This window comes from Morchella sextelata (assembly GCF_020137385.1).
Source record: "Morchella sextelata strain SCLS chromosome Unknown scls_1, whole genome shotgun sequence".
NCBI lineage: Eukaryota > Fungi > Ascomycota > Pezizomycetes > Pezizales > Morchellaceae > Morchella > Morchella sextelata.
In genome coordinates, this window is record NW_025408616.1 from 1,512,690 (window position 1) to 1,536,785 (window position 24,096).

General features: G+C 45.7%; 5 protein-coding genes across 5 annotated transcripts; 3 read left to right on the forward strand and 2 right to left on the reverse strand.

The window, feature by feature from the left end:
* Positions 1 to 9,036: 9,036 nt before the first annotated feature.
* On the forward strand, positions 9,037 to 11,145 carry H6S33_000385 (uncharacterized protein; the record flags this gene model as incomplete). Its single annotated transcript, XM_044831756.1, has 4 exons — positions 9,037 to 9,253; positions 9,406 to 10,563; positions 10,606 to 11,051; positions 11,113 to 11,145. The coding sequence occupies 4 exons, from the start codon at positions 9,037 to 9,039 to the stop codon at positions 11,143 to 11,145; spliced, it is 1,854 nt and encodes a 617-aa protein (XP_044699944.1).
* Positions 11,146 to 13,670: 2,525 nt separating this feature from the next.
* H6S33_000386 (uncharacterized protein) lies at positions 13,671 to 16,204 on the forward strand (the record flags this gene model as incomplete). The annotated part of the gene is made up of 3 exons (XM_044831757.1): positions 13,671 to 14,971; positions 15,040 to 15,080; positions 15,153 to 16,204. 3 exons carry the CDS (start codon positions 13,671 to 13,673, stop codon positions 16,202 to 16,204), a joined length of 2,394 nt encoding a protein of 797 aa, XP_044699945.1.
* A 245-nt stretch (positions 16,205 to 16,449) lies between these two features.
* Positions 16,450 to 18,156, reverse strand: H6S33_000387 (uncharacterized protein; the record flags this gene model as incomplete). The annotated part of the gene is made up of 3 exons (XM_044831758.1): positions 16,450 to 17,370; positions 17,432 to 17,798; positions 17,861 to 18,156. 3 exons carry the CDS (start codon positions 18,154 to 18,156, stop codon positions 16,450 to 16,452), a joined length of 1,584 nt encoding a protein of 527 aa, XP_044699946.1.
* Positions 18,157 to 21,893: 3,737 nt separating this feature from the next.
* H6S33_000388 (uncharacterized protein) lies at positions 21,894 to 22,607 on the forward strand (the record flags this gene model as incomplete). The annotated part of the gene is made up of 2 exons (XM_044831759.1): positions 21,894 to 22,180; positions 22,229 to 22,607. The coding sequence occupies 2 exons, from the start codon at positions 21,894 to 21,896 to the stop codon at positions 22,605 to 22,607; spliced, it is 666 nt and encodes a 221-aa protein (XP_044699947.1).
* A 437-nt stretch (positions 22,608 to 23,044) lies between these two features.
* On the reverse strand, positions 23,045 to 23,731 carry H6S33_000389 (uncharacterized protein; the record flags this gene model as incomplete). The annotated part of the gene is made up of 1 exon (XM_044831760.1): positions 23,045 to 23,731. The coding sequence occupies one exon, from the start codon at positions 23,729 to 23,731 to the stop codon at positions 23,045 to 23,047; it is 687 nt and encodes a 228-aa protein (XP_044699948.1).
* Between the last annotated feature and the right edge of the window lie 365 nt (positions 23,732 to 24,096).

Below are 24,096 nucleotides of genomic sequence, written 5' to 3' on the forward strand. Positions count from 1 at the left end.
TGAGGTTTTTTTTTTTTTTGATGTGTCTGGGTTGCGATGGTGTTGGTTGGCAATTGGGGTTGGTGTGATTTTGAAGCCGGGTAACTAACGATATCTCAAACTAAGAGAGGCTGGAGGGAGGCCTAGCAGGTTGATCATTGGCAGCCGGAACAGAAATACACGTATACGTAGATAGAATTCCTTCAGTCACGCTGTAGACTCAATACTCATGGTTTCACCTCTGTCCTTAGCAATTGTGTTTTCGACCTTTCATCTGGTTGAAACATTTAGTTACCCATCATCGTCAATCACTCGCTCACGTGTCATACTAGCGAAGCTACCGCCGTTTTGGGCTTAGCACGTGGAAATGATAAGGAAAGAGCTCCATGAATGTTCTCACCATACCACTAAAAATCACTCGAGTATATTTCAATGTTGAATATATATATCTCACTTTAGGATAAATGCCTTTACTGTAGTTTAAAAACCTAAGAAACTCCCTAGCTAGACCAGCTGGCCAGTACTATCCGTGGCCTTAGTACAGAAAATTAATTGTCTGCCGAGCTTTTAGTGGTGACAACTGTCATCTACAGCGTCTATAGAGTGGATAACGTCTACTGGGGACAATTATCTGCAGCATGAAGTCCCTTAGACTCTAGGGCGGAATTACTCGATGACGTATACCCAGCGCTAGTTCACGAGGCCGAGGTGCTCACTCCGAGGCGCATTCCTCGAGGCAAACCGAGGGATAATTCTCGTTAGATCTGTACAACACTATGAATCGACCGAATCACCAATCACTTGCCTCGGGATACTTTATGGACCACATTACCTACACTCGAAATATACTACTAGTTTCTCATATCGAGATAGAGTGAGGATGATTTGTGGAATGCCTAATTAAATATGTGGCGGACTATTCTATTGAACTCAGTACGTACGACACAGGTATTAGCACTATGAGAGCGGGTAGATACCTGTAGCTGATTGGAACAAAGGGGCGAAATTAAACGGTGCGATAAAGGGCAACCTGCAGATTAATTGGTCAAGGGAAGAACATGACTTGTTCCGCCGCACTACATCATCTTCGGGTTGGATTACATACAACTACATGTATGTATACAAGCACTTTGAAGTCTCGCCCGGGACGATTGATGGTAATCATTATATATAGATCATGAGGAAATCATGGGGAATTCATCGTAAGTGTCTAGTTGATTCGGATTAAAAAGTGTAGTCTATGAGGTCACGGGGGATGTTAAACAAGGCTGAGAGCTACGAGGTGGTCTAACGTACCTCTTGAGGCGCCCATTGGGTCGTTTTCACAGAGTCCCGAGGCTGAGAAAGGCTAGAAGCAGGTAAGATCAAGATACCTTATTAATGTTATCTCTAGCTATTCCTCGCCTCGAATGACCTTGTGGACCTCGCTGTGGGCGAGGAGCCATAGCCTGCTGAACTCCATGCAGACATTCTGATAGGAAGCCCAAAGTATCCAGCAACCCGATACTTTGGCTGTTACATGTACTTTGTCTTCCAATATCAGTTGACTCCTGTATTTAATGAGGAATGAGAGGATTATACGCACTTACACTACACTAAAGATTTTAGCTATATGGAGATCTCGCACTCGGCATAATAATCCATGATTATAAAGACCATATATATGTGCGCTCCTCCTATCCTATCAGAACCAATCTCTATCTAATGTACGTAGCTAAGCACTAGTGTTAACTTATTGTAGTACTCGAGATTCTCCTTCCTATGCTTCTTCCCAAAGCTGTACATGCATGTACGTACTTGCATATGTCATGCATGAATACGTACCGACCATGCCAATGTTTGAGGTTCAGCGCCGCGCCGCACCCGTTATTCCCCGCAATGCATGCCACAAACAGACCTTTTTGTTAACGCTGTGTTCCCATACACGTTGACCGTATGTGCGTATATGTTTGGATGAACCTATGTAAATATGCCTGAAAGAAAGGTGAACATTTGGAGTGCTATTTTATTACTACATTAAGTGGCGGGTCTGCGCTGCCACTTAGTATCTCCTTCTCAAATTGATGGATGGTCTTGGAATATATAATATTTAAATGCCGTTTTCAAGACAAGCGAATAGATTAGATGGAGGAGAGATTTCATCCATTAGATACAGGTTAGAGACACCTTGCCTGACAGGATAATATGCATGATATTTTTATAATGCCTCTGCAGATAAAACCGGAGATTTCAACAAGAATACGTGGCCGAGTGATTATCTGTGATTCAGTTACCAATGAGCAGAAACCACGCGACGTTCCCTTCATTGTAAAGGTACGTATTTGATATTCGCATCCATACAAATGCTGCATTAAAGTAGATTTATACTCTCAGAGGCTTTTACCAAAGGCTATATCTCTGACATGCATCGCACTCGATGCTGTCGCTCAAGCTGGGCAGCCAGGGGCCGGGGATGTGTAGAATGCAATCTCATCACTGACGTGGTATATCGAAGTGCATTTAACTGTAATCTTTAACCAGTAAGTAAGGGATTTCCTACTTGAGGAGGGTTCTAGATGCGCACCCCGATAAAATGGGGCTTATTCACAGCGGAAAAGCGAATCGTGATTAGTAACTATCGAATTTCAAGAGCACCTCTGATTCATGTGATATATTGAAGCTTTTTTTTTCTGTAAATTAAATCAAATCAATCATCTTTCCCTTGGTAGTGGCTAGATACCCCCCCCCCCCCCCCCCCCCGCGAGCTAGGTGTGTGGACTAGATATTAACAAGACTTTTCGACCTATAATAGTTAGGCTGTCAACACCTAGCCTTATTATTATATGTCTCAATGACCCTGCGCCATGATATGAAGATAAAAAGCCCACTGAGTGTGTTGGCTAGCCCGAATGGATGAATTGAATCAGTGAATTATAGTTGAGTAATATACTCGATTTCTCATCGACACCAGCTATCCTACGGAGAATAAAGACTAATTATAAAAGGAAGAGGGTGTCGTGCACGTGGAAGAAAGGGTTTCTCTGCCAAATCAGGCACTACTTCACCACACCTCTCATTTGAACTTCATGTAAAGAATCCATTACTCCATCATCTCCACCCCACCCCCAAACCCCCTTTCACCCCCTGACACACTGAGTGAGGCAATGAGCAAGTGAGTAGAGTGATTGTCACGTCACACTGCATTCAATCAATTCAGGCTGTCACACATGACCCTACCTAGACCGGATCGACCCCCCGTCTCCCATTCCCCAATAAGAACTTAAACTACCGTACGTGCGCACGTTGTTTCACAATTCCTGTATACATATAGGCAGACTAATCCAATACCCTAGAGCTTGAGGCAGATGGGGGTTGGGATTGTGTTCTTCGTATTGTACAGGAGAGGAAGATTTAATCGGGGTGGTGGACCTTGTGGTACGTTGACGAGCTCTTGGACAGCTGGATTGGATGCTTGATTTTGTGTTTGCTTTGACTCGATGTAATAGTGATGACAGTTATTATTATAGAACCTATGTGTGGTCACCTCTATTGGGTACCCTTACATCAAGCATTGTGCGCCCAATCTTCCCAAAGGCTAAATTAAAATTAAAATAAATGGTAAAACATCGATCAGATTCAGATCAATACCGTTCCGTACGTGAGTAGCTGTCGTCTGAATGGTATTCTCCGACAACGTCAACCAGCTCAATACGGTGTCAATTGCTGCTAACGTCATACATCGGCACGGTTTCGGACAACTATCTCTTCTCATATTTTTGACATGAAAGGGGCATGTTATAAAGACATAAATGCATGAGTCATGAGGTGATCTATAGAATAAAGAATCTGGGGCGGATATATCGATATATAGCAATAGGGATGCATGTAGTTACTGTTTTTCTTGTACCACGTATATGTATATCTATTTGTAAAATAGAAGATACATATACTCTACCACTGATCTTCAGGTGGAGAAGAAGCCCATGGGCCCAGGAAGGAGGGAAGGATCTATGTAGCTGAAGACATCAATGTACATATCTCTAAGCTGACCTTTTTCCGAAGTTGAATATTGATTGGTTGTACATGTCCCCTCCGGTACTAGTTCGGGCTTTAGCTGATTACTCGTTCTTGACAAAATGCCGAGCAATTACATGTAAATGCTCTGACGGGGAACCACGAGTGTGAGATACATTAAGAGTTTTATAAGAACAAGAAGGGGTAAAACTAACCGTAATCATGGCGCATGGATCTGGCAATTTGTTGCTCAATCTTAGTATACCAGGTATATCATCTATCAATTTCATGTAGGCGTCAATATGTGAATCAGTCTCAGCCATCAGGTGAAAAGTTTGTCTTGGATGCAAGAAGGCTGTTAGACTTTCGGAGTGAAGGATCAGCCAGATCAGCCCACCTATTATTGCAGTGGATATAACAGCAATGATTCTTGATAGAGTATATCAATGGGTGATCTCTCTAGTTATTTGCAATAGATATATTGGTGATTATAACTGCCCAGCTATTTCATCAGACACCAACATAGTTCAATACCACAATCCGAAATGAAGTATAACATACCCCGCCTAGGTTAAGGTGATGTGTGGATCTTCTATGATTTGGAATCAATAAATTCGTACTACACGGGTTGGGTGATCTTCAAGACCACAGGGAAGAAAAAGCAGTGCCTCCCGTTGGATTAGGGAGGGAGGGATGTCGTTGTCTTATTCATGACTTATGTGTCAAAGATATACAGTACCGCTCGGCAACGGGTCCAGGTCTCAGCAGCAGAAGGCAATAGAACAGAACATATAATGAAATCGAAGATGGAAGCTACCTCCGACCACCTGTCATGTGCTCATTATTTTAAGGTAATTATTTGTAGGCCATGGCCTATCCGTATTCAAGAGAATTGGTTGAGAAATTGCAGTTGAGACGTGTCCATCCGAAGTCCAAAAACCTTATTTCCTAGTTTCAATTGAGAATTAACTTAGGCAGAAGAAGGATTTGGCATGATTTACACGTCTTGGGCATATATGGAAGATTTAAGGGATAAGTGGATCTCACGAATGGTTCCTAGGAAAGACTGAAGAGAAGATAAAAGCCAGATCATCCCAGAGCCCAGCTCAAATTACAACTAAAACAGATGAACGTGTCAGTGAAAACCGGTGTTTGGGTGGCGTTAAGCATACATGAACTGCATGTATGTACATGATGGCCGATGCAACGATTCCAGCCAGCAAACCAGCAAGGTACCCAGAGACCGTGTCCAGTGATCATCTGCTAATACCATATCCACTTATTTGCCTTCATACTTCAAACTAAAACCTTTATACTACATCATGTACTTACTCAACACCTACAAGTTACGTACATGTCTGTACGCATGATGATCTAAAGACCAAAGTGTAATAATACTCGGTATATAGAACCTGATTGAGTGTTCCCCTCAACATCTCTGTATCAATTTCCAATTCGCTGGCTTATCACATGGTTTCATTTACCGGTCGATCACGAGACATGCATGACCTTGGATTATTTAAAAAGGGAAAACTTGCTAAGCCTTTGTACCATCGAGTGATAACCTGTGAAATTTCCATGTGACCAACTCAACCTTCTTCACATATGGTAACATATCTGCTCGGCATCCGACACCTTATTTCAAATGTACTTGCACGCTCATCGTTTAGCATATTTAAAAACCCGGTTTGAAAGAGAGTTCGCCTCTTCTTGGCGTTTATGGTGGTTGGCCTTGAGAGAAACTAATGTCTCAAGTGAAACTCGCCTCCTATCGCCCTTTTAAGTAGCCAATGATGATTACTGAATCTTCTCCACATTGCTCCCTCTTTCCGCTTCTGCAGTCCTGTTTGCAGACCGGTAAGTCCTAAATTTGATATATATGCCTTCTGCAAGGTCTGCGAAGAAACAAGAGTTTGTGCAACACAGTATCTGCATAGAGAGTTTGCAAAGCGACGTTCAAGTAAATGAATATGGTGGATATTTTGATTACCCCTTGGCTGAAAAATCTACAAAAGCAAGATGATTTAGAATAGATAGGGCATAAAAGCGAGACCATAATTGACAGGCTAAGAGAAGCTGCGGCGGCCCGGACAGAAGGACGCAGAGTGTCTCGTCTTATCTCTTGGAAACTCTTTGGTTTTGGAGATTCAGTTCGGTCTCGTTCGATGCTGCCAGAGGATGAGTGGCCCAGCTTTCATCGCGGAAATCGTGAATGCCGAGGACTATAGAGATATGATAGGAGAGAGCGGGAGGAGAACCTTCGATAGCATAGATGAACGGAGATCCCCATGGAAATATCTCGTTAGCCAGAAAAGAAAATATAATTGATTCAAGACTGTCGGTCGGTGGACTGATTGGAAATCAAGGAGTAACAACAGGAAAGGGGGAAGTAGGCATTGGGGGTATTTTCTGCGTATGGCAGAGCCCGCCGGCCATTTGACCGGAGAGGCCGACTCGTTCGAGTGAGCGATTCCGCTACATGTGAAAGGAAGCCCGCGAGGCCAAAACCTCAGCTGTATCCAACGATCAGGAAGATACACATAGTGATCGCTTGCAGTCCGGTCGCGGCCTTACGGCATAAGAGGCACGTTCGAGGGGTGCTGAGGCATTAAAAGCGGCGCCGCTATGCATATATGCGTTGAGGTGCGGGTACCCGCACAACTAACACACACCCTCCACCCTCACTCGATTAGTCGCCTCACGAACGAACGGACGATCCTCATCCACACACCATATTTCTAGAAATACGGCCAACCAGTCAGCCATGGAGGCGTCAAGTACGCCATGCAATAGTATAAAATGTTTCTTGTTATAAATACTTGCTCGGGACTTTGCTCTTTTGTGGTTGCGGTGTGGGTTTCACACAATGGCTTGGTTGGACGGGTAGCTACAGCAGAGGAATCTAGCTGCATGCAGTGAAAAATAAAATGTTGGCGCAAAGTGACGCGGGGTCGTTTGCCGTGGTGATAATTGGAGGTAGCTGTAGCTGAAATGCGAGGGGATTGCCAGTATTGTTTCCTCATTTAATTTCTTTGGAAGATTCATGGTAAGATTTTGTGGGATGCAAGTAATTCCCCGAGCAGCAGAAGACACGACTCGACTTCGCCATTCTGACCCACGTGGAAAATAGGAAAAAATGTTTGTTTAGTAGTAGGTGTAGTACGTTGTGGGAGGTGAAGTTAAGGTAGGGTGATGTTGATAAGTCTGTTGGATAGATAGCTGTTTTTCGATCCAGACTCTGATTGGTTGCAACTGGTTAGATCCAGAGAAAGGGTGGGAGGTTAGTAAAGGAGGACACACGAGGGTACATCATGTAAGTACCTATGTGGATCATAATAATATTATATGTAACCGGGAAAGACGGAGTGATTGACGAAAGCCGGGGCCACCGACGGGCGGGAAGGGATGATGATCGTGGTAGTAGGTAGATTGCGCAATGGGCAAGGATTGAAGAATTGGAAACGATGCAGTACCTGTAGAGTACAGTATGTATGTAGGTAAATATGTAGGAATCATGATCGTACATGAGGGTTTAGTGAAGAAGCTCTTTCTGAGGTTTGGTTTATTTTATTTCATTTCATGACGTCGAGGAAGGAGACAGTCAAGTGATGCTGCCCCGCGTCCTGGCATGTGGGGCAAACAAGCAAGAGCGTACGTCCGTATAGCTGCATGGGGAATGAGCAGGCGTGCACGAAATAACAGGGGGTGCGAGAGCGAGTTCACCAAATCGTTACACAATAGGTGGAGAGAGGCGAGAGAGACTGGAGATCTGGTTGGACTGAAGACTGATTGGAGACTGTCTGGGGATCAAGATTTAAGGCTGGTTATTGGAGATTAGAGACTAGATATCGATAACTTGCATGCAGAGGAGTATACATATATTTAGCTAGAGGATAGAATAGAGGTACGCAGAGATAGATAGAGAATACGTGGAGGAAATATAACTAAACAAAAGAAGTGGATGAGGGTAGTCCATTTCCTTTGATAGATCTAGAAATAGAAAGTGTAGGTAGTAGTAGGGCAAGTGGAGCCAGAGGAGGTTCGACTCGAGCTCTCTCATGCCAGAGCGCCAAAGTGGTAAATAAAATAGGTTATGCAAGAGCGATGGAAAAAAAAGAAATATGACTGAGAGAGGAAAAAGAACAGGCAAGGGTGACACGGTTGTAGGATGAATGACGCCTATGTCTCGATTTGATTCACATATGCCAGCCCTACATGAACATGATCAGATTTTTTTTTCTCTCACGGCGGTGTTGAACTTTTTTCCCTAGCTGACCGTTACACATAGCGTAGCCTCTTCGAGTGATTTCCAGAGACCTTTGAACCCCTCTCTCTTCACTCGCTCTCTATTTCACTCACCCAGTTAATGTTGCTGTAGCTGTAGCTGTAGCTGTTGCCGTTGCTGTTCCTGCTGATGGATGATCTCCCAGTGCAGCACCTGCAGCCCCTCCTCTGATCTCTGATCTCTGTAACTTTCTCACATCATAACCCCCCTCATTCCCTCGTTCATCATTTTCTATTTCTCTGCTTCATCTGCCGCTTCTTGCGCCCCTCAATCTTCATCTTCATTCACCCATTCCCTCGTATCACAGCCTGCCAACAAACACAGGCGAAGGCGGTATAAAATTCGCTGAACGGCCAAGAGCTTGTGAGATGCCTCTGCCACCAAAAACAATTCCTACCGCTCCTGGTCTTCTTCTCAATTGATAAAGATAGCAAGCAGTTCTTCAATACAAAACATAGTCCAGTTTTCTTCCCAGTTTCAGCTTGCTTTCTTCTGTTTTTCCGTTGGAGCGAGGCCCGACTCGGCTACACTACCAAGGTTGTTCGTCAAAGTCCCCACTAAACCTTTTTCTCTCAACCTCCTCCTCTTCTCATCTACTATAACCCCCTCTTAGCCGTTACCACTTCTCCCGGAAGTCCGCAGAGCGCCTTTTTTTTTTTTTTTTTTTCGCTGCTTCTTCGCTGTGAGTGTTGATAATTGACGATCGTCATCTGCGTACGCCTCTCAAGTCCCGCCTACTCGTACATTGTCGAAATCCCTCCCTCTGCGCGCACGCGACCATGGTCAAATCCGAACTGAAAACCGAACCTTCTTCCCCCCACTCGGGCGACCAGTGCTCTAATGCCTCTGGGACAGCTCCCGGTGGCTCCGCGACACCTACTATCCCCTCCGCACCTCCTACAGTGGTAGGTGGCTCTGCCAAAGATCCTGGCCGACCTCGGCGCAAGAAAGCTCGTCGGGCTTGCTTTGCGTGTCAGAGAGCCCATCTCACGTGTGGTACGTTTACAAGAATTGCTTATCCCCAGGCTATTCAAATCGTGGTTTTCCCTCATTGCCACTATTCCCCCCATAGTCCCTGCCTCTCTTATATGTTGAATAAACACTGAACGGGTTCGTTTCTTCTCTTTTTTTGTTTTGTTTCTTTGTAGGTGATGAACGCCCTTGCCAAAGATGTATCAAACGTGGCCTTCAAGACGCCTGTCATGATGGCGTACGTAAGAAGGCCAAATATCTTCATGATGCCCCAGTTGACGATGGCCCTCCCGAATTTGCGGTCCCACCCCCATCCTCTACTGCTTCTTCTTATGCATATCAACCCGCACCTCCGCCACCCTCTCAGCCGACCGGGGATATGCTGCCACCGGATGGAACCATAAATCCAAACTCGATTGAATCACCGGGTAATGTATTGCAAGATTCACCAACACAACAACAGAACTTTTCTGGTGCCCCGCTGTTTGACCCATCAGATCCGGCGCTCTTCAACTTTGATATCGCGAGCCTGAATTTTGGGAGTCAATACGGTGCGTTGGAGTTTGGAGTGCTTGGGCAGATGGGTGGGCAAGCAGCTCAAGATGGACCAGAGGGTACAAGTGGGGGAAGTAACTACGGATATTCCCCAGTAATGCCAACAGCGGGTGAAAGTTACACTGGATATGCAGCACCCCAGGGAGAAACTCCTCAAGGATACGGAAATGACAATTGGGCGGGGAATACTAGAAACAACCCCGCGGGAAATCACAGCAACATTGGTGGCGGGTTTGCGGGAACTTACATGATTGAGGCGGGACCGGGCAGCCTGACAAGCCCTAGCCCGCCAGTGGAGAGTCCTAGGCAAGGTTACGTCCAAAATACATCACAAGGCGGGGGATATCCAGATACCCCCACCACAGGGCCAATGGGTAGTCCAGGCTTTTACCAACACAGCAACCATCGCACTACAGCGCATCCGCAGCACTCATCTCTTCAACAAGTCCAATCGGCTTCTCAACCGCTTCAGCAAATTCAAAGACGAAGACGCCTCCCCGACGATCCTTCGCAGATATATTCAACCATAACCGCGCCATATCCCTACACCCTTCACTACCACCGTTTATTCCATATGCTCGAGTCCAGGTTCCCAAAACCGTTGTTGTTGCGAATAGCGCGAGCAATGGCAAGTTTCAGGCCATCATTTATAGCATGTACACAGACGTTAAAGGCGGAAGATCTGTTGTTTATGGAGAAATGCTTCCAGCGCACCCTATGGGAATACGAACGGTTCATACAATCTTGCGGTACACCAACACTTGTTTGTCGGCGTACAGGTGAAGTTGTGGGTGTAGGAAAAGAGTTTTGCATGCTTACAGGTTGGGAAAAGCCTATTTTGCTCGGGGAGAGACCCAACTTAAATACAAATGTTCCTACACACACCAGTGTACCAAACCTGCCGCCCCCTCCGTTAGAGGAGCCAGGACTTGGAGGGCAGAAGAAGCCTGTGTTCCTTGCGGAATTACTCGACGATGAATCGGTAGTCGAATTTTATGAACAATTCGCGCGATTAGCATTCGGCGACAGTAGGGGTGCTGTTATGACGACTTGCAAAGTGCTCAAGTATCGACCCCCACGGCCGCAAAAACAACCAAACGGCTCTGGGGCAAAAGCTGAGAACGGGGATTCTGATGGAGATGCGGTGGGCAATCGAGGGCCGAAGGGTATGGATGGACTTGGTGCAAAGGATGGAAAGGTTGAGTGTGCATTTTGCTGGACCATCAAGAGAGACGTATTTGATATCCCGATGCTGATCGTGGGGAATGTAAAATCTATCCTATCTTAACAAATGATGGTATTTGTTTAGCTGATTGTTATGTGAATAGTTTTTGCCGATTTTACACGGTCAGCAAGTTTGATATTTTAATTGGTATATCTCCTAGACAAATGCGTACCGACGGACGGGACCAGGGGTGGCGGCTTTGTAGCCTGGTTTTGCGCCTGCGCGATAGCGGGAAACAGTCTGATACGATACACGACACAGATGCCATCTAGATTACCGACAACGAGGGGGATCGACGGTGCAGGTGTTGGTGGATGGTGGGGTAAGAATTTTATGATATGCACCCAATGTTGAAACGTGGGGGTCATTGTGCATGAAACCGTGTGGGGGGGCACACCGTTCTTTTTGAAATACCATTCATTTGTTTGATAACGGCGTCTGGACTTGCATTTTCCTTGCCTTATACCTTTGTTTCCTTTACCTTTGCTTATTCCAACTAATGTCATTTCCTGGGGTTTTGGGGGTGATAAGAAAAAAAGTTTGTCCTTTTTCTCTTGGTTTCTTTACAGTCTTTGCATGGGTTTCATTCTTTGGGGTAGCTTTTTCTTTGTATTTGTGAAGAGTGGGAGTTACGGCAGGACCGGGGGATTAAAGAATTTGAGCAGTTAACGATGCTTAATTGTAATTATCTGCTTTGTTCTGCCACTTGGGTCTTTCTCTTTTGGTAGTACTTGGTATTTTCTTGACGGAGGATGATTTATAAGAAACCCGTATATTACGTTAGAGGCTTTGTCCCGCTTCTCAACAACTAACCCCAGTCAACTCATTACTTGTCAGCATTTCACGCACACGTAGCTTCAATCTCATACGCAGTTCTCGTTTCATAAGGCCTGACGCACTGGGCTTTTTAAATCTACCTACATACGTAGAAGATATAAGAATACCAAAGTGGGTATTCTATCCACGCGGGGGACATTTTCCTCGGAAAACTAAAACTGAACGCACCTTCACTTTTCCTTTGCTGCTGCACAAGGGCGGCTGCGGGCTAATTTAAAATATGTGTTACATACTTTGCCGTACGTACGGTACTCTACGTGTGGTGGGTTAAACGGCAGAAAACATGGGGAGTTATGCGAGATTTCTTCCTCATGGGGAATCACTCGGAGGTGCCATCGATCACTGTTAGGTGTGGGGTAAAATATGTACCTGTGGGTGCTGGGCCCGTTTGATATCAGGAAGTGTGTATAAATACATGTATGCACATCATTGGCTCTGCTTTAAGATAATGGACCGGCCAGTACCTGTCAGTTTGGCGGGGAAACCGGTGTTTATTTGTTTTTTTCTTCGTACGCGTATCCAGAAACGCGGCAGGTAATTGGAAGTCGACCATGATCGGGGTTTGCCGTCTTACGTACATGTCATAACTCTTCCTATGGAATTGCGGATTTTATATTTTTTGTAGTTAGAGGAGAGTTTTAAACTATTTATTTATCGTTTATATAGAATATTTAACTTATAACTTATAGCTATAAGCATCGTTTGTCATTCAATTGGTACTGGTGTCATTCATTGGCCGTATATGTTAGCGGGTATGATTTATATTGAAATTTTAAAAAAAATAGAGGTCTCGGTAACAGCTCCAAATATTCTCTTGCCGGGGCGTTTGCTTTGTGGGCAATTTCAGGCGGTGAAATACCCCAGTAGGATATCAGCTACCTTTAGAGGCTGCTTTAGCTAGTCTGAGAATATCATGCAGCTGCGCAGAGCGGCAGAGATAGCACTCACAGTCATACTATGTAGCTCAACCTCTTCTCTGAGCTTAACAGTAGCCTGACTGTGTTTGAGTCTTATCCAAGATAGATTCCTAGTGTAAGATAGTAAGATTCGACCTAAAAGGTTTTGTAGTAAGCCATGACACATGTAGCGTATAGTACATACAGCACCGTGTGCACGTGTTCAGCCCTATGGGACCTAGGTGCAGTTTCCTCCATACGCAACTGCATGGGATGAAAACAGAAAAAGATGGATCTGTTTGTCGAGACTTGGGGCTGGTGTAGCACCTAACTACATGTAAAGTACATACATGTAGAGAGTATGTACTCGCAGCAGGTAAAAAGTACCCGAAAATGCACGTCCTAATCTGCAATTTTCATTGGAATAGAAGTCAAAAATACACCAAAACCTTGCAGCTGCATATTCGGGTACTTCATGCTTGTCGCGAGTAGTACCACCACTGGTAGAGCACACATCTTCGTTAAAATCCCCTCCCGTCGTTCCGTGGAACTGGAAACACAGGGTGTAGGTACATGACCACCGGATAAATATTTACCCGGGATGAATATCCGGCTATTCCCTTGGCACCAGGAACATCCGATTTCCCCCGATGGTCTCAGTCCTATGTTTCACGTGTGACGAGTGATGGTTTGTGAAATGGAGAAATTTGTACATTACATGTGTCTATTATTCGTACTAACCGATTTTCAAAGACCCGCACACTCCCGAAAGTAAACGTTGCTTAGAACTAGCACTAACGGTCATCATGTAGTTCATCACATCAGCCATCGCCTCTGCACCGTACCAGCACCAGCACCATAGACGCGACTTCTGTCACATTAATCTGCTATTAACTTAATACCAGATAATCTTTCCATATCTCACAGAATGCCTGGTTTCGAATTGGACCGACTCGCTCAAGATGATCAGCCGGGCATAACTCAACGCAAGCATCAGATGCAGCCTGAGGTTGGTAGGGTTCTAGGGTCGAAAGCCTTTTCGTCTTCAAGATATTCGCTTGACGAAGACTCGGCCATCTTTTCCGGGTCAGAAAGAAAAGACCGCCTGCCTTGTATACCTATGCAAATATTTGCAGAGTCATATGCAGGACTGAAGGTCGAGTCAATTCTCAAGACAGAATATCTGGCAGGCATAATTGTCCCCGTACTTTATCAGATCGGTATTGGGAGGCGCGAAGATTTGATGACGCGCGGACATAACTCAAAACCTGAGGAAGGTTTACTCTTTAAACTGTTCAGTAACCAAGAGTTTCATTGCGAATGTGAGGGAAATTGTGATTACCCTGAGTCAGGACTTCTTTGGGCAGCAAGAATGGGGAAAGAAGAGGTCTTGAAGCTGCTTCTCGACGAAACTGACATAAACGTCAATTATAAACCCCAAAACGGAGTTACTGCACTCCATCTTGCCACGAGACATGGATATGAGGCAATGGCAAAACAATTATTAGAGAAGGGCTCCTCTGTTGATTGCCAAGACTTCAGCAACGAAACACCCCTTCACTATGCTGCAGAAAACGGTGATCGGGGTCTGGTCGCGTTACTACTTGAATATGGAGCAAATGTTCATCACTTGGATGTTGTTGGTTCAAATCCACTTCATAAAGCAGTGAAAAGTGGGATTCAAAACGTCATCGAACTTTTGATTCATCGTGGGGCTAACGTTAATGAGCAAAATAATTTGGGATGGACCGCGCTCCACATAGCAGCAGCGTATGGCAAGTCGGTACATTTACTCCTACTGGAGGAAGGAGCTAGAATCAATGCAAAGGACATCCATGGCCAGACACCACTTCATAAAGCGGTGCAGAAAAAAGAGGAGCCGATCATTAAAGACCTCATAGACTATGGTGCAAACATAAACCCACAGGATAATAGTGGTTTCTCTCCGCTTCACATAGCAGCAGATCTCGGATGTGACGGCATAATTAAATTGCTGGTAGAAAATGGAGCAACTATCGATCTTAGAAATCGTGATGGATACACACCGCTGCGTGTGGCTAGTTTTAATGGAGATAGAGAAACAGTTAAACAACTTCTTTCCTTGAGTGAATTAAGCAGCTCTCTCCACTTTCCGGAGCTGGCATCTCAAGTCAATATCAAGGATACAGAGTTGGTAAAAAGAGCTTACCAAGAGAATAAACGCCAAGGTCAACGCATGGATGTAAAGAGGTAACCTCAAGCCTGCACTGCTAGAAATGTACATTCTGATTACAAGCTAATAAGTTACTCATTGATAGAATACGCCTCAATCCCCCCGAAAAGATCACAGAAAGTAATGGTACCACTCCACCAATCTTCAAGCTTCCAGAGCACATTTTGTACAAGATTGCAAAGGTTTATTTAGAGTCAGAAGATATAAATTTACTGGTTCGAACAAATCGCTATCTTGCTGCTCTTTTAACCCCAATTTTCCACATTAAAGCAATTGAAACCAAAGGCCAACAGATAACATTTTCTCGGGTTGCCAAAAAAGGAAATGAGCCGATCTTTCGGCTCTTATTGAGGAAGAGTGTTCAATCAATGCACCCGCGTTCTTTATTAAACTCAGAATTTCCGATTCATTGGGCAGCAAGTACCGGAGATCAAAGGGTTGTAAGATATCTTATAGATATAAACCCCGGTTCGGTCGATCTCCAGAACTTTTGTGGAGATACTGCTCTCCACCTTGCGGCAAGGTACGGACATAGTATGGTTGCAGAATTGCTTATAGATAAGGGTGCGGATATCAATAAGAAGAATCAATTCCTTAAAACTCCACTTCAGTATGCAGCAAAAAAGGGCTGTGTGTCTGTAGTAGAGCAGCTAATTAAGAGGGGGGTCAATATTGAAGATTCGGATTACCAAGGCTCGAAGGCGCTTCACAAAGCAGCACAGGGTGGCTCCGAAAACGTTGTTAAGATTCTTCTAGAGAGCGGAGCTAGTATTAATAATTACGGAAACTCTGAGAGAACGGAACTTCATTTTGCGGCCCAGTTTGGCTCTGAGACTATGGTAGAAATGCTGCTGCAAAGTGGTAGTAAAGTGAATACAAGAGACAAATACGGCGATACGCCACTTCATAAAGCTGCAGAGAGCGGCGACAAATCTATTGCAAGTCTATTGTTGGATAAAAAAGCTAATCTCAACCTTAAGAACGAATTAGGGTATGCGCCGGTTCATACGGCAGTAGAACTAAGGTCTATAGAGGTTTTAACCTTACTAGTGGACAACGGCGTCGATCTAAATGCTCAGAGTTTTTATGGAGATACAGTTATGCACTTGGCAGTTTTCAATAGGGACACAGAGATGATGAGCTTACTTCTGAGGATGGGTGCTGAAAGGGATATCATGGATATCATGGGGGCAACACCACTCGACTGGGTCAAGAGCTGGGCGTTTCATGACTATGGTGAAGCTCCCTGAATTATTGGGCCATGCAAAATTTGTTTTGCAATTAAATAACTAGCATAGATCTCATGGGGTATCAAGTCGATAGATTAATTACAATTGAACCTCATGTCTTATACGTGCATTAAACATTTATTCTCGTGTATTAAAAAAAAAGGATTTATCGTGAATAAATATACAAACCATAATCTAAATACATAAACCCCCAAAAACGCCATTACAAGCAGTAACAAGAATATCTCTTCAAGTCCTATACCCTTCTAATTTTGTACAGTCGCAAACCGACTCTTTCCCCTCAACCGCTTTCCATAAATGAAAAATATCACGGGAAACGGCGCCATCAGGACAGTCAAAAACGCCAAGAGCGTGCTCGCCCATTGATACCCTAACCTCTGATACAAAATCGTTGAAAATAGCGGAAACCCAGCCGCAAAGCTACTCCTGACAAAAGAATTTGCGGCAAGCGCAGACGCCGCATAGAGCGGGTAGGCATCGACAAGAAACGTGAAGACGCCTGAAAACACCAACAGCGTCCCCATGCCGAAGAACACACTCCCAATGATCGGGACAATCCAGTGCACGCCCTCCACTGTCGTCCACGCAAACCAGAACAGTCCGGCAGGGACCAGAACAGCGCCCGCCATGGCGGGGGGGAGGCGGAACTCTGGCTCCGAGACACCGCCGTTCTTGGCAACGAGACGGTTCCGATTCTTGGCCCAGAGCGGGTCCGAGAGGGTGCCCGAGACCATGCCGACAAGAAGGCCGAGGAAGGTGAGGCCGATCATCTGTAGGTCAAAGTGGTAGACGTGTGAGAAGACGAGGGGGAAGGCCTGGAAGAAGAGATATAGAACGCCGAGGAGGATTGCGGTGAAAGTACATAGGAGAGAGACCATGGCCTCATGGATGAGGAGTTGGAAAGGACGGGTGCAGGACCAGAGGACGGTCTTGGTGATGGAGCGGTCGAGCTTCTCGATGGGGGCGCGGTAGCGTGAGTCACCGGTTTGGGCGCGGAGGGCGACGGCACGCTGGCGTAGGAGGACCGGGTGGTAGGTTTCGGGAACGAAGAAGTAGAGGGAGGCGAGCATGAAGAAGGACCAGATTATTAGGACCCAGAATGTCCAGCGCCATGAGGTTTGCTGGTTTATAAAGCCGCCTATCAATGGGCCTAGACTAGGGCCAATCTATATGAGAAATATTAGCTTATTGCCTTTTTTATATAAGGAGTGGCTTTGTCTTTCTTACAAAAGGTGATGCAGTATAAATCATCATTGGTGCACTTAGTTCGGGACCAGCAAACATATCTCCAACTGTTCCGCCTGCAACAGATAAAAATGCTGACCCAGCCATTCCCGCAAAGAATCGGAAGATGAGCAGAACTGCGATATGAGGTGCCAATGCACAAGGTATCAGGAATATCGTGAAGCAGGTAAAGGAGACTAAATAAATGGGACGTCTGCCAAAGAATTCCGACATTGGCCCTAGGAACATGGGCCCAATTCCTAGGCCTCCGACGAAGAGTGATAGACCCAATACTGCAACCAATTGGGAGACATGCATTTCTGCGGTTACTTGACGATAGGTAGATGTGTATATTGATGAAGTACATGTCCTGTAATATCGATCAGCTCAATTAGCATTCGGAATTCACAATTGGCATTATAGGATACATACACGCATAAACTACCTAAGCTCACAACCCAGGTACACAGCCATTTCCTGAACTTGCTCATACTCCTAGGATTTCCAGGATCGTCCTGACCTTCCCATTTCACCTCAAATTCCTCACCACCTGCCGATGTTGAACTCGAAGAGCTCATTGACCCATCCCCGCCACCTCCCCTATGCGAATCATTATGCCCATTTTCCAGCTGTGACTCGGGTGGCATCGATTTCTCCAGGTCAAAATCATTATCGTGGGAAGCTGGACTAGGCAATTGGCCAGCTTCTTTACTATCGTGGGCCACCATCTTTCGTGAGGTAAAAATTCGAAAGTGACGTTATCGAGGTTGTCGACAGCTAATCTGATGGATTCTTTCATAACTGTCAGTGCCATAACGTCCAGATATATATATACTAATCTCCCAAAGCCGGATATAAGAAGGGCTTTTGCAATTGATTGATAATTATCCTCCTGGAAGCTACGATTGTGGGGGGGGGGGGATTCATCCAGCGTTTGCCGAAGAGCCGACATGAGATCCCTGCCTGCCTGCCAGCCACCATAGTGCAAGCGAAAAAAAAAACTTTTAAACTTGCTTGAGGGTACATTGTATACCCGTTTTAAGGCGTCACACGCGGGCAGTTAAGGGAAAAGCATAATGAGACGTCGTTTAATTTATACTAATGGGCACACGCGGCTGAGAAAGTGCATGATCAGGAAAAAAAGTTGATGCTGATAAAGCTGTATTGCGGGGTTAATTCCCAGCTTTCCATAATTCGGCAAACTGCGATGAGTCGTGATTCCTGGTATCAACCGTTCTTCTGGTGTTTACCTTTTTCGAATTTCGCAAATAAGCTTAAGCATCACAATAGTTGTAATAATTATAAAAAAATCACAAAGCAGTTAAGACAATTAGCTGATGAATCAAAGCTTCCGAAGCTGCCCCGAGCAAGCCTAGAGTTTCTCTTGCAGGAGTTCATTGCTTTACCGTTTGCAAGCATGTAGGTAAGGGAACTCTACTTTTGAGAGGCCTTGGCGGGTAATGTATACTCCGGGGTTAGATAGGGTAGGTGCGGTTGCGATAGAACCCTAACCCTAAGCTTCCCGTTATCGGGTTAGGGCTACGTACAACTTAAACCTCGTGGCTTAAACAAGCACGTTCTTTCTGGTCTGGTGAAACATCTTTCCTGACACGTGCACACCTTCCTGCAGAGGTTGAAGACTTGCACGATTCAACTACACACATGTATGGTCCCGGGGGGCTAGACATTCGACAAACGGCTGATGCAGGACACCGCCTACAGCTCATTCCTCTTCACGAGTGATTCTTGTCTAGCTCATTTAATTAATGAGGTCAGAATAAACAAGAGAATGGACTACTTCGTTTGCTTCAAATCGTTTGTTTCAAATGAGCCAGACAGACTTCAACATTCCCGCCACTAAATGATCACTTCTAGAGGATATCAAGGATTACTTCATTTCCAGCGAAAGATGAGGAGATAAAGATCCATCTTGAAGAGAGGGGAGACAACAATCCGTATGCAAAGCGTCTCCTCGGAAAAAGTCAGTACAATGATGAGGTCGTTTCTATCGTAATGAAACCTCTGGCGGCAGGCACATGAATTCCAGCAGAAAGCGAACATCATTGCTGGAGAAAAGCTGCTAGGCTCTATATCTACCCATGACGAAGTTATCTAAGATGCCATCAAGATGTATACGTCTTGTTCAGATATGGTTTTTCGAATCTCGACATAGCTCGTCGGAGTTAGGAGGACTCTACTCATCGACGAGAGTCAAGTTCTGCAGAATCAGAGCGATGCGAACTCGGCAATCTAGATCTACCTGGCTTAATGGCTCTACTCGGTGTCTCTGTTAGTCTAATGGCTATCGGAAACACAGAAGTGCAATTCGACTTGATTTGTTGCGCTACCCAAGAATATCTTCTGCAAGGCTAGTATATACAGGAGAACAACTTCGACCTCGTTATAACAGGTACAAATTTCTTCTGGTTCGATATATTCGCCAAAGATACCTGTAAAATATCAAGGATTATGAAATGTCTTATCCAGGCTCATCGTTTATTAACCGATTCCTGATATCTGCCCCTCCATCTCAAATCTTGTAATGAAGGGTCGACGAGGGGATGTCTCGAGCTACAGGATAACCGCGCTCTTACACCCAAGAACAGTTTAATTTACTCGCCAAGGACTTAAGAGGAGAACTTACATTATATAAGCGGCCAGAATTGGTCATAGATCAGTAGCTGTTTCTTCATTGCTGAGACAGGATCTCCAGTCTTAGATGGCGTCAAGTGCGCTAGCAAATTTATGAAGCGGTATTTCTAGACTCTTAGAGACAACTCTTTTGCTTCTCGAGGAAGGAGTGAATCTCAATATGGGTCTACACTACCAGTTAGGCGTAGACGCCACACAGGGACACAAGAATTTGTAGAACTAGGGAACGGGTTTCTCTAATCCAAATAACTCGGGACTAACAGCACTTACACCGTGGCAGCTTGAAGACCCGAAGAAATAGTTCGACCATGGAATAGTTAGGAGAATGGCCCTTTACCAAAGTTCTGCAAGACCAGGTACTGCTTTTTCGGGCGGTTCTTGGAAGTCGCCTCTGATTGGTCGATTCTCTGCTGAGTATGGCACCCTGACACCAAATACGCCTGGCTGTTGCTATCTTAGGCAATAAGCCCATCACTCAACTGCTCCACAAATATACCTGCACTTAGGAGTTGCTGTACCAAAAGCGAAACTGGGGTATGAACCAGTTTCGTTCTTCCCAGACATGCTTGGCAGGATCAATTCCATTATGCGATTGTTAGGAGTGGCTAGATCTGCAGATAAGGACTATCACCAGGCAAGAGAGTGAGTGTTACGGCCGGTATTCTCCACCCAATCGATAAAGGAGTTCGTCAGTTCAAACTGTCTGGAGTGAAGGCCTGAACTTAATACCATAGCCTGTGGTGGAGCTGGAAGTTGTTATTACTACACTTGCGTAACACAGAAAAAAGCAAAAACAAATACTTAAAAGCACGTCTCCTTAGAATCGGGAAGCCGATTTTTCAGTTTTCCAGTTGGATTTAAAGCACCAATAATAATTAAAAACCCGAATCAAAACTATATGTTCTAGATATCAAATAACAAAACACAAATTCATTCCTCAAACAGGTGAGTAATATACCTCATACGTCATATAACCTCCCCCCCCCCCTTTGCAATCTTCAATTATATCAACAAATCAAGCAATCTATATAAGGACATGTAAAGTAGGTACAACTGTCACCAACAACAACAAAAGGAACCAATCTCTCCGAAACCCGTTGAAACCGATAGAACATCGGGTTTCATCAAACCAAACCTCTCTGATAAGATCGATCGCGGTATGTATCTACCTACCTACATACATACAGTTCATGTAACCCAAGACAAATAAGTAAATAAGCGGCCGGCATGCCACCAGGCTTAATGTAACATGCACACAGCAGGAAAAGCACCTACAAAAAAAAATGTATTTATATACATCTACCAATCCAGCAAGCCAGCCAGCCCTTGTGGCTGTGGTGGTATGACAACCTTGTCCGTAACGTCGTCTCAATCGATAAATCTCCTGGGAAGCGAGAAAGGCAAGCAGGCAGGGCGGGCCAGGATAAGACAGCTGCAGAACAGCTGAGAGTAACAACTGAGTGAAAGGGGGGTGGGAAAATTAAAAAAAGATCGACTGCACTTTTGAGTTGTGCGCGCAGAGGAAAATAAATACCTTTTTTCTCTCTTTCCCCAGGTTCACTCTCGATCGAGAGTAACTCTACTGCTCCATCCAGTGCAGCCAGCTCTAGGGGCCAAGATATTTCTCTCGCAGCAAGCAGCAAGCAGCAGCAAGGCGTCCATTTTTACCCCCCCGCTCTCTCTCTTTGACTACTTATCAGCTCTAGGTCTACGCATAGCGTCCTAAACCTACCTTCTCTAAATAACATTATTTATTATTTATTTATTTCATTTCCCCATCTATCTTGTCCGGCCCATCGGGAGTCTTTCCAAAATGCTAGCCCGCATGTCCAACTTCACCAAAGGCCACTGCAACGTGATCCTCCCCGGCCCCGCCGGCGCGCGCTGCCCCTGCACCACCGGCCGCTGCGCCTTCGACTTCACGGGCGCCGGCGACGTCGAGTCGCTCAAATGCCACGCCTGCTCGCACCGCATGTGGGACCACAACGACTCGCTCGGCGCCGACCCCGACCTCGACCTCGAGCTCGACCTCGAGCGCGGGATCGGCATTGGCGACCCGCCGCCGTACGATGAAGGTGAGAGATGCCCGCCGTCGTCACCGTTGCGTAGGCTGGGTGTGTGCATGCCGTTAATATAATTCCTTACCAGGTTCACGAAGAAACGGTGCGACGCAGCAGCAGCATCAGTTTATGACGGCGACGACGACGACGACGACGACGACGGGTGCGTTGGAGCTACCCACACAACCAGCGCAATCGCACAACCACTATTATACCAGGAGCACAGAGCCGGTAAGGTACGATTCGCCGCCGTTGGCGACGACGTACAGCTTCCCGGCGCGCGACAACAATATAAATCTGCCGCAGTACAATGGGGTGCACCAGGTGCCGCTGTCGAGACCCCCGCCGAGGAGGACTTGTACTGCGAATTTCCTCATTGGCGTCATATTGGGCTTTGTCATTGTGGCGACGCCGTTTATAGCTTACCGTATCGTGACTTCGAATTCGTAATCTGGCCCAGAAAGTGATCAAGTCGATCTTGGAAATAGAAAAAAGTGAATCAGTGTAGGCATCTCCGAATTGTATTGCTTGACAGAAAGAGTAAGAGATGGGGATTAATAATCGACTATGGTATATTAGAAACTGTGCTAATGATTGCATGCACAGGATACAACATACGACCTTATAATAAATACTCAACTCCAATATTGTACAGTTTGAATTGCTTAGGCCAATTCTCTCAACAGTACATTCAAGATTACCTTCTTCCTCAAAGCCATCAATCACATCGACGGGATTCCGTTCATTAATCCTAAATTCTTCCTTCTTGCACAAAATGTTTTATAACAGGGGGGTAATTTCATCTAGTACTTTCCAATCCTTTTCCCCTTTTTAATCTCTCTCTCTCTCTTTCTTTTTCTTTTGTTTCTCTCTCTCTCGGAGTTTGTGGGATAAGGGTCTGTTTTTAGTTTTTCAGCAATTTCTTATAGTTCTGACTCCAAGCATAATCATGCAAGGTCTTTCCACCAATCTTAAATTTGTACCTCGTGCTCAACGTCCGCTTCTTGAGCTTCCTCGCCGTGAACTTGACCTGGTCGCGGAAACACTGCAGCGAAAACAGCGTCCTCTGTGACATGATGCGCGTCTTCTCCATCACACACGGCTTCATATACTCATCCCTAAACGCCCTGACCAGCCCATTCATATACTCCGAGAGCACCTCATCCGGCAGCGCATAATCAATCTTCCAATCTTGCGGGCAGTCCCAGAACGGGTACACCCACTGCCCGACACACTTGGGGCACAGACACTCAAAGTCCCACATGTCGGCCAACCACGCCCTGCGCGCGGCCACGCTCTCCTCGAGCAGCATGCGGTCGTCGTAGCAGCGCGTGAGCTCCTCGCCGGCGGCGATGTCGCGCAGCGCGTAGAAGCGGCAGTCGAGCAGGCCCGTGCCGGCGTCGAGGCCCTGCAGCGCAAACATGTTGGGGATGCAGCTGTGGTTGACCAGCTGCAGCACGTACAGGTTGACGGCGGCTTCGGGGCAGGTGCGGAAGATGGGCTGGCCGCGGCGGATCTGTTGGCGCGCGAAGAGGCCGGTGCCGGTGGTGGTGTGCGTGTCTTTTTGGACCCAGCAGTCTTCCCAGTTCATGGTGGAGGTTGTATATCTTATAGGCCGGCAGAGCGTGGCTTCTGGTGTTTAGGTACTATCAGTACTTGGGCTCCTGTGCTGGCTACGTAGGTGGGTACGGACAAGTTACGAAAGTGAACGTAGAGAACAGTAGGTAACTAGTCTTTATGAGTTGAAGGATATATGAAAGCACGTAGACAGACAGGTCAACTGAGCCCAAAGCTGATCTTTGCAAAGAGGTTGAGTATGGTCTTAGAACACGATTGGTTTCCAATAAGCCATGATAGATTTCAGGCCACACACGATAAGCCTTGAGGACACCTGATCTCAGCAGGTGTCCTCGCGCCGTAAAAGAAAGATATCCTATGCAGAACTGCCAGAGCTCA